The sequence below is a fragment of the Arachis stenosperma genome, chromosome 10 (genome assembly GCF_014773155.1).
Source record: "Arachis stenosperma cultivar V10309 chromosome 10, arast.V10309.gnm1.PFL2, whole genome shotgun sequence".
Taxonomy (NCBI): domain Eukaryota; kingdom Viridiplantae; phylum Streptophyta; class Magnoliopsida; order Fabales; family Fabaceae; genus Arachis; species Arachis stenosperma.
In genome coordinates, this window is record NC_080386.1 from 7,226,778 (window position 1) to 7,237,413 (window position 10,636).

General features: G+C 32.4%; 2 protein-coding genes across 3 annotated transcripts; both read left to right on the forward strand.

Moving 5' to 3' along the window:
* The first annotated feature begins 582 nt into the window (after nucleotides 1-582).
* Nucleotides 583-6,683, forward strand: LOC130954822 (potassium channel AKT2/3). 2 transcript variants are annotated; one of them, XM_057881595.1, is made up of 10 exons: nucleotides 583-1,143; nucleotides 1,886-2,107; nucleotides 3,651-3,809; nucleotides 3,890-4,265; nucleotides 4,348-4,587; nucleotides 4,666-4,983; nucleotides 5,082-5,267; nucleotides 5,439-5,514; nucleotides 5,649-6,218; nucleotides 6,334-6,683. In XM_057881595.1, exons 1-10 carry the CDS (start codon nucleotides 917-919, stop codon nucleotides 6,444-6,446), a joined length of 2,487 nt encoding a protein of 828 aa, XP_057737578.1. In that variant the 5' UTR covers nucleotides 583-916; the 3' UTR covers nucleotides 6,447-6,683. The 2 variants fall into 2 exon arrangements, with proteins under 2 accessions (XP_057737578.1, XP_057737579.1); XM_057881596.1 differs by lacking the exon at nucleotides 583-1,143 and having other exon boundaries at nucleotides 1,888-2,107; nucleotides 3,637-3,809.
* Nucleotides 6,684-9,034: 2,351 nt separating this feature from the next.
* LOC130956675 (uncharacterized) lies at nucleotides 9,035-10,059 on the forward strand. Its single transcript, XM_057883692.1, has 2 exons — nucleotides 9,035-9,379; nucleotides 9,451-10,059. Exons 1-2 carry the CDS (start codon nucleotides 9,035-9,037, stop codon nucleotides 10,006-10,008), a joined length of 903 nt encoding a protein of 300 aa, XP_057739675.1. The 3' UTR covers nucleotides 10,009-10,059.
* Nucleotides 10,060-10,636: the final 577 nt, after the last annotated feature.

A 10,636-nucleotide genomic window follows, 5' to 3' on the forward strand; every position in this document is an offset into this window, starting at 1 on the left:
GTATGAGACAATGCAAGTATATACCATAGATTTAGGTATGGAAGAGAAATTAATAAGATATCCATAAATAATAAAACAGAAAGTAGACCAAACATATATATGTGTTGAGACAGGAATGAATAATAATCAAATACCCAGTTTGACCCGTTGAGATCACAATCTGTAAAAACATGCCAAAGATGAAATCTTGCAATATATATATACATGTGCATGTGTGACCACAATAATTTATAGTTGGTCATACACAATTTGTACGTGTTTTTCATTGATAACTATAAACCGTCCACAAATGTAACATCTGAAAATGATGTTACAATTATATTAGAGAGAGAGAAGAAAAAAAAGAGAGAAGGGAAGAAATGGACCAAAGCATAGCATAAATCCATCCACGAAGCCACCAAGTCTTGAATATATATGACCCACCATTTTATTTTCTAATTAAATTCAAAATAAAAATTGATCTTCTCTCACATGATATGGTGCATTGGTGCATGCTACCATTGTATATAACTATATATATTATCCTAACAAGGACACCTTATTTAATTTGTGTCACTATAACTATAGCTATACATAAGGACCCCCTACTCTTCTATATAGCCACAATTATATCATATCATCACCATCAAAGAAATAAATAAAAACAGAGTTCCACAACTACCACCCTTGTTCTTGATTAATTTGTTTTAATTTTGTCCTCTAATTTAAACAGCATCAATTTTTCTGAGAATTGATTCTAAAAGTAACACTCTAATTCCCTCACCTTCTATCCCTATATAGCTCCCTCATAGACATATTAGTATTACAAATTGTTTCTCATCAAAATCTCACAAAGAAGTGAAGAACAACTAGTTATTATTTTTGTTCCTTTATTAATTTTAGAATTAGTTAGCTACTAGCTAGCTAGAAATTAAATATGGAGAGGAACAACTTGAGTAGTTCATATGATCCTCATCACATAGTGAAGGAGTGTGAGAAGAAGAAGAATGATCATGATCATTTGGGAGGTTCATCAAGGAACATGTCTTTCAATCTGAGGAATGTTTCAAAGCTCATTCTTCCACCACTTGGAGTTTCTTCCAACAATCAGAACCATGTTGAATCAAGAGCTTGGATCATATCACCAATGGATTCAAGATACAGGTTCATCATTAATTAGTTCTGATTAATTAATTTAAAAACCATAATTAGTAGTCTTTTGATTATAGATTTATAGTATCATCACCAAGCAAACTTTTAGAACATTATTACTTAGAAATCTTACATATATTACTGCTTTAAAATATATATTTTTTTTCTTCTCGTATTTATGTTTGTTATTTTTTTTAGAGAAAAAGATAAAAAGGTCTTTGACTTTTTGACTTACAGACATTTAAATACTTAAGAATTTGAAAATATATTTAAGTTTCTGACATTCTCAAAATCTGGACACATTGATCTCTATTATTCATTTGAAATTGTCATACCCAACGAAAAATCCAAATGTGACTCTCATCTTACTGACTTAGCCGATACGAATATCCATGTGAAAAAGTTTTTAAAATGGGACAAATTAAATCCAGAGATCGATATGTCCAGATTTTAAAAAAGTTAGGAACTTAAATATATTTTCAAATCTTCAAAAACTTAAATGTTCACCGACTAAAATGTAGGTATCAATTTGTTCTTTTCTCTTTTTTTTTTTAATTTTAGGAGTTCAGACATATAGCTCTAAATTCTGATATTATGTTATGAAACCACTAATTCCAAAAACTTAAACGAATAGAAAAAGACAATACAAATAGTTATATCTCTAACATATGAAATAACCCTTATAAATATAAAACAGTCGAGTTAAATGAACCATTTTACTAGTCAATTTATTTATTATTTGATATATATGTAGGTGTTGGGAGAGTTTTATGGTTGTTCTGGTAGCATACTCTGCATGGGTGTATCCATTTGAAGTAGCATTCATGCACTCATCTCCAGAATACAGGAGAATCTACATTGTTGACACTGTTGTTGACCTTTTCTTTGCCGTTGACATTGTGTTGACCTTCTTCTTGGCTTACATAGATCGAACTACTCATCTATTAGTTCAGGACTCCAGAAAGATTGCATTCAGGTAATTAACTCAATTAATTAATTAATTAATTATAATTATTGTTATGTGTATATAATACAATAAAACTGTCCATACTCATAGACTAATAACAACTTATTATTACGTATTTATTCTACAAGGATGTTATTTTGAGTTTAATTTAATGTACTGTGTATAAACTATTCATTACTAATTAAATATATTCTTAATAATCAAGTTATAATATATAATCAAAAGATAAAAATTTAAGTACAGTTAACTTTACATGTGAAGTTGATAATTTAGTTAAAATTTGTCAATTTATTTAATAATTTTTATTTATTAACTTCACTACAATCGAATTATGATTTTAAGAACTTTACTACAATTTTTATTTATTAATTTACTAACTCTACTTGCTCACGCGTCAAAAGGTCAAAAGGTTTGTTTACGAATAAAATATTGTATCTGATATATTCTTAGTGAAAGGAATTTAATTTAACTTTGGTATAAATATATATAATGATTATTCTATTCGAAGCATGCTGGGCACGAGGGATTGATTCTATCTTTTCTATTTTGCTGCATAAAAATACCCTTCCAAATTCTAATTCTTTTCCTGATTTATGCGATAACATGCATGTGGCCTCTCATTTTCTACCCAATATATAGTCTCTTTTGTTTCATTGGTAAAAAAAAAATGTCGGTTTCCAATTAATTTTTAATAAAATCGAATTCAATGATACTAATGATGCTTGTTTTATTTGTTGTGTTTATTTATAGTTGTATCTACCACTATACTTGATGTCTGGTCTAACTTTAACCACATCAGAAATATGGGCAAATATGGGCCAGATCAAAAGGGTAGTTATATGACAAAGTTTAATACGGGTCAGCCCAATTTGAATAATAGCCCAATGATTTACGTTATATATCACTTTTTGTCTAATACCCAAATAACTTTTTGGCCCATTTTTAACGAGAACAAAACAAGAAAATAATCCCAAAATAAAAAGATTTGTAATTTGTATTATGATTTCTACAACTTAAAAGTAATTAAATTCTCATTTTTTTTATTGGCCAATTTTTTAATGTCTTTTAAAATTATGTCAAAATTATCGAATTTATTCTTGATATATGATTTGGGAAAAAAATGGTTAACGTGGAGTTTATCAGTATATATATATATATATATATATATATATTAAGTGCTTAATTTTTAGCAAAATAAATAACACCTTTTTAATTAAAAAAAAAACTTAATATATCATTATGAAAAACCCTACCCTAGTCTTTTATATAACTCCGGTTGAATTTGATTGAATTAGTGATATTATCGGTAAATATTATGGTTTAGGATTTAATATCAATAAATTCGAAATTATAAATAGTGAAAACTTTAGAACAGTTAATTTTATATAAAATTGATAATTGAAAGTAATTAAATAAAAATTTAGTTAAATTATTTAAATTATTTTACGATCTTCTCAGTTGTGAACTCCACATAAAGTTGAAAGAACTTGAGTTTAAGTTGGATTACTTAGTAATAAAGCTAACGATGAAGGTGTTAGTAACATTGTGGTAGGTACTTGTCAACATGGTTGGTAATGGATGTGGCATCAACGATCCCTTACGAGGCACTCTCTTGCTTGTTTACCGGCAAACACTATGTCTCCCTCCCTTACTACCTCCTTGGCCTCCTCCGCTTTTGGCGTCTCCGCCGTGTCAAACAATTCTTCACAAGGTTCTCTTCTTTATAACACAATTCTTATTTCTTTCAACTTATTAATATGTTTATGTAATTTCATGCATGCATGCATGCAGGCTTGAGAAAGACATAAGGTTCAGCTATTTCTGGATCCGATGTGCTAGACTTCTCTCTGTAACAGTATTTTCAGTTCATTGTGGTGGCTGCTTGTATTACATGCTGGCTGATAGGTACCCTCATAAAGGGAAGACATGGATTGGAGCTGCAAATCCAAACTTCAGACAGACAAGCCTTTGGATCAGATACATCTCTGCCATGTATTGGTCTATCACCACCATGTCCACCGTTGGCTATGGCGACCTCCATGCTGTTAACACCCTCGAAATGATCTTCATCATTTTCTACATGCTCTTCAACCTCGGCCTAACTGCTTACTTGATTGGTAACATGACTAACCTTGTTGTCGAAGGAACTCGCCGTACCATGGAATTTGTAAGTCAAATTGACTGTCATATGTTCTTTTCTTAGGTTTCTTGTATTGCAAGTTACTTATGATGCATGATTATTGATGCAGAGAAATAGCATTGAATCAGCATCAAACTTTGTGTCCCGAAATCGATTGCCTCCGAGGTTAAAGGAGCAGATCCTGGCTTACATGTGTTTGAGATTCAAAGCGGAGAGTTTGAATCAGCATCATCTCATTGAGCAACTACCAAAATCAATTTGCCAGAGCATCTGCCAGCATTTGTTCTATGAAACTGCAGCAAAAGCTTATCTTTTCAAAGGTGTCTCAAAAGAAATTCTCTTGTCCTTGGTATGAAACTAAACTAAACTTGGATTCGAATGATTACCTCGGCTCTAATGGATGATTGTACTAAATGTTAATTGGTAGGTTGCAAAAATGAAGGCAGAGTACCTACCTCCTAGAGAGGATGTTATTATGCAAAACGAAGCGCCGGATGATGTTTACATCATAGTTTCTGGGGAAGTAGAGTTCATTGATTGTGTAATGGAGAAAGAGAGAGTCTTGGGGACTCTACAAACAGGGGACATGTTTGGAGAAGTTGGTGCACTTTGCTGCAGACCTCAGAGCTTTACCTTTAGAACAAAGACTCTCACACAGCTTCTAAGGCTGAAAACTAGTACACTGATTGAAACAATGCAGGTTAAGAAAGAAGACAATATACAAATACTCAAGAATTTCCTTCAGGTAGGGAAAGCTTGGAATTTGAGTTACTGGTGATCATGATGCTTATGGTTTTGACTTTTGATTCTCAAACACATTGTTCATTGTGATCCCAAATGCAGCATTTCAAGCAGCTTAAGGATCTTAGTATCAGAGATTTAATGGTGGAGAGTGTGGAAGAAGAGGATCCTGACATGGCTGTGAACTTGTTGACTGTGGCCACCACAGGCAATGCTGTTTTTCTTGAGGAGCTTCTAAGAGCAGGTTTGGATCCTGACATTGGAGACTCAGAAGGGAAAACACCATTGGTAAGTCCATGTCTTTTCATATTTATAACTATCTAAAATTGATCTTGAATTTCAACTATAGATCTTAATTATGTTTATAGTAATTCAGTGTTAAAATACACTAATTCAGTGTCTCTGGACACAATATTCCTGTCGATGTCTCATTTGCCAAACACATTTCTTGTTATGCAGCACATAGCAGCATCAAATGGGCATGAAGATTGTGTTAAAGTTTTACTTAAGCATGCATGTAACTTACATTTGAGAGGTATGATAAACCTATACCTATACCATTATGTAATGTATATATACATCAACACATATATAGCTTCCTTTATAAGTTTTTATTGATTATAATATTTCACATTCATTTTAGTGATATTGGTTCCCATTATGTTGTAGATATCAATGGTAACACAGCACTATGGGATGCTATAGCATCAAAGCATTACTCCATATTCAGAATCCTCTACCAGCTTGCTGCTCTCTCCGATCCACACACGCCGGGTGATCTCTTATGCACAGCAGCAAAAAGAAATGATTTAGTAGTGATGAAGGAGCTCTTAAAGCTAGGATTGAACATTAACTCCAATGATCACCAAGGAATGTCAGCAATCCAAATTGCCATGCAAGAAAACCATGTGGACATGGTTGAATTGCTTGTCATGAATGGAGCAGATGCCAATGGTGTATGTACTAATGGATTTTCTGCATTAGCCTTAAATGAAATGCTGCGAAAGCGCGAAGTTGGTCATCGAATCAATGTGAATGAGGCCATACCATGTGATTTTGTGTCAGAAGGGAAACACCAAGAAGATCAAAAGAACAATAAGGGAAGTTCAAATGGATTCAACTGCCCAAGAATAAGCATATATAGAGGTCACCCTATACAGAGAAGAGGTAAAGGTTCCATGGAACCTGGGAAGTTAATAAGGTTACCTGATTCATTAGAGGATCTCAAAACTATTGCAGGTAAAATATCAGTTCTCATATATATTTGCCATAAGTCACTATGGGAATATTTATTAAATTCAATGTATAGTTTAAGATCTTAGTAACTTAAAATGATTTCAATTGTGTATAACAGGTAAAAAATTTGGGTTTGATGCAAAAGATGCATTGGTAACAGATGAAGAAGGAGCTGAGATAGACTGTATTGATGTCATCAGAGATAATGATAAGATTTTTGTTGTTTTATAGCCAAATTATGATCAGATATAAATTCAAAATGTCAAGTGTAAATATTATTATCTATTATGTTATGTATTTCCTTTTTCTGTGATTTTCATTCTGTTGCCTTATTCCTATAGACAGACATAAAGAATCAGAAGAAAGAACAACAAAAGTCTTCTGGATTTTCAATTGTTGTTGTCTTTTGTAATTCTTGTTCTTTGACTTCTGCTAACTGAAACATCATCATCAATTAAAGAGATCATTTTCTGGTCACAATTTCTTTAACAATAATAACCATAACTGCTTGAATTAGACCACTATTCTTTAGAAGTACTACTCTCTTTGATTATTGCTTGTGGAACAATCTCTAACTGTGATATAGGAAAATCATTTTGTGATTTTGATTCCATTAGACACTAATAAATTCATAGATGAATGTTGTTAGAGATATGAGATATCCTAAATAAAATGAAAATGGTCTTTTATGTCAAATCACTTAATAACAGAGAACTAACCATACCTCGGATAATGATATGAGCTAATCTCTGGAGTAATATATTTAATTTGGTGACCATTAACATAGAATATATAATTAAAAAGAAGGGAAATATATTTTATAATAGAGGACCAATATCAAGGAATATTTGATATGGTTTCCTTTAAAGGTTGCATCTACCCTTAAAATCAGCAGACAGAAGGAAAGAGAGATTTAAGTGTTTTTCCTTTGTAGATAAGCTTATTTTGATTGTGATTAGGTGCTTTGTACTTTCTCCTAAAATTTCAAGTTATTCACAGATTGAGTTGGTAAAAGTAAATCACAAAAAATTAATAAAAATAATCCAACTCTAACATTTAACTCAAAAAATTATAGTCGTATCTTTGAATACTGATCTTTGATTTTCTTTTTTCTTTTTTAAATATTAGCTGCCAATTGGGGTAATACATGATTATAATGCAGTTGTGTATTTTACTGAGATATTGAAGGCTAACAATAATCGTTCCTCACGATTTGTAGGCAATAACAAGAAGACAAAAAAATAGCAGAAAAAAAAAAAATAAACGGGGCGACTAGAAATATGGTAGGAGCGATTTGATGCATAGTAGGAGCGATTTGTGAGGGAGTTAAAAAAAAATTAGCTTCAGTGACTATAAATCTTAAATTTTGTTATTTCCTTTACAAATCGTCCTCACCATACATCAAATCACCCTTACCATATTTCTAGTTGTCCCCTCTATTTTTTTTCTTTTCTGTTATTTTTTTTTTTTGTTTTCTTGATGCTGTCAACAAATCGCGAAAAGCGATTTCTGCTAGCCTCCAATATCACAGTAAAACACACAGATGTATCATAATCACGTATTACACCAAAAGATCATTCCGTATTAAAAAAAAATTAACCTTGATCTTTTTGTCCGCAAAATTTGAATTTAAAATTAGCTAAATAATAACGAAATTACACGTGACTCGATAAACAATCTAATAATTTATTTTTCAATTAAGCAAAGATTATTATTGAATAGAAAAAGGTGGTAAATTGAAGTTGAGATTGGTGAATAAAGTGAAGATGATCAGCTTCCAGCTGGCAAATTTATGCACTTAGATGAATTGTGTGAATGAAGGATTATTTAGGAATGGTCCATGTCCAAGAGAAAGGACCCATGACACATATATCATATCATATCATATCATATATGAACATTGATTATTCTAGAATAGGATGAGAACATTTTTGGGCCTTATATATATAAATAAATATGGTTCATGCAAATGAGAGGGAGTGACTTAATTTAATGCCCATAATAGAATGTTGGGTCCTAAAAGGAGAAAAGAAGAATCTGCATTGTAATGTGCAAAATACTCTCTTTCTCTTCCTCTTTCTCTCAGTACACAGAACCCTACCTATCTTTTCAAAAGAACAAAAATGGACTACGTACAACTCTTTAGCTCTCTCTCTTTAAGAATACAAAACCAAAAAGGGTTGTGCAGTGATGAGAAACAAGTTAGAAAAAATAAAATAAGGATAAAAAAGAGGTGGCAGCACTTAATCCAAAAGGGAACCAAATCAAAATGGGAAGAATGAGAAGCCAGAATCTTAGTCAAATAAAGTAGTCATATATCAAAGGCAACAAAACAAAGCCTTTCCTTTAACACCAGCCAAGGCAAACAAACAAACAAACACAATCTAACATATATCATATTTAAACACCCTTCCTTGTCAGAAAAATTCAAAAGGGAAACAAAAACTGCATATGTTATGTTGTTTTCATGTTAAGCACTAAGCAAGAACAGAGAGTGATAATAATAATAATCCATTTCATTATTATCATTATAATAATAATAATAATAATAAAGGTATGAGTTTTTGTTTTGATGTTTGCATATTTTTGTGCCCATTTCACAATAAAAACAAGAGATTCCCAATGATATCTTCCACCGAGTGTATAGGAAACACACATAATTGCACCCAACACCAAACCATAGAAACCTGAGCTTCAAAAACATTTCTTTTCTTTAATTTCACTGCTTTTTGCTGCTTCTTTCAGCTACCCTTTTTTCCATTATATAAACCCATCAATCTCCATCAACCTTTCCCTCAAAAAAAACCCTCCTTTCTATGATGGGTTCTTCTGTGAATGGTTTCTACAACTTTCTGAACCAAGGACTCAATGATCTTCACCACTCTTTCCTCTCACACAACTTCATGTCAATCCAGTTCCTCTCACAGGTCATCTCTTCCCTCCAATCCTTCCATTCCCACCTCACCATCCTCGTCCGCAAGCTCCGGTTGCCGGTGGGTGGCAAATGGCTTGATGAATACATGGATGAAAGCTCAAGGCTCTGGGATGCATGCCATGTCCTTAAATCCGCCATTTCTGGAATGGAGAACTATTACTCTGCTGCTTCCAACATTGCTTCTTCTTTGGATGGTTATCACTATCTCTCTCCCGAGCATTCACGCCAGGTGAAGCTTAATAGAAACTTTAATATCATATCATAATAATTTCTAAATAACATATTATTATTATTGTTCAGGTTATTAGAGCAATAAATGTTTGTCAGAGGGAGATAGTGGGATTGGAAGAAGAAAACAAGAGCCTATTAGAAACAAGGATTCAAGCATTGTCACAATGTGTGAACCAGAACATCTGCATGGAATCAAAGTTGAATGGATTCAGTGGATTCCGTGGAGTTCTGTATGCAATGAGGAGTGTAAGCTCATTGCTTCTCATGATCCTTCTCTCTGGCCTTGCTTACTGTTGCTCTTCCTCTTGCTTCCACCACCATGACCACAACATGGTTTTGGGTTCAGGGTTTATGGTTTCCATGGCCATGTTGAAGCAGAAAGTAGCAGAGGAAATAGACCAGCCTGGGATTCTCATGTTTGAGTTGCAGCAAGCTAAGGGTGCAATGGAGGAATTGAAGATGGAGTTGGAGAGAGGTGGTGAGATCCAAGTGAAAGTAGAAAACATGAAGAGTTGCTTTGGATTGTTGAGATGTGGTGTTGAGACTCTTACTGGACAACTTGATGATTTCTTTGATGACATTGTTGAATGCAGGAAGAAGCTTTTGGATATCTGCACTCAAAGATAGTTATTAGTTTCATACATTATTATTATTCATATATTTATATATAATATATGCGCAGCCATTGCTAAACATGAAATAAAAACTATGTTTTCTTCTTCTTAATTACTTTGTCTTAAAAATTCTATGCTGAAAGTGAAAAGAAGAATGTGATTCTTGCTTTCAAGGGAAGCAAACATTACTCTTGTTTAATTTTAATTAAGAAGCAGGTGACTTAAAAGAGAAAGAAACATGTTTGATTGAATTCTATGTCATGGAAGATCATCAGATCAGAAAAGAAAAGAGAAGGGTATATATATCATATCATGTATATTCATTCATATCTGATGAATTGTTTATTAAAATATTATTAGTAGTGTGGAGTCAATGAGAATCTTTCTATTCTGTTCTGTTTCAGTGAGAGAATTTCTTCTGCTTGAAGATCACAATTCACAATTTTGTATTCTAATAAGTGGCCATGTTATCTTGAATAAAACTGTCAGATCTTATAAAATATGATGATGATTCTAGGAACAACATATTCTGCAATACAATACAATATAATATTACATGTACCTAAATATGGTTATGATTACACTACTATTTTAGAACCAAGAAACTATACTATATGTATATGCTGCATGGTCACTGTTAT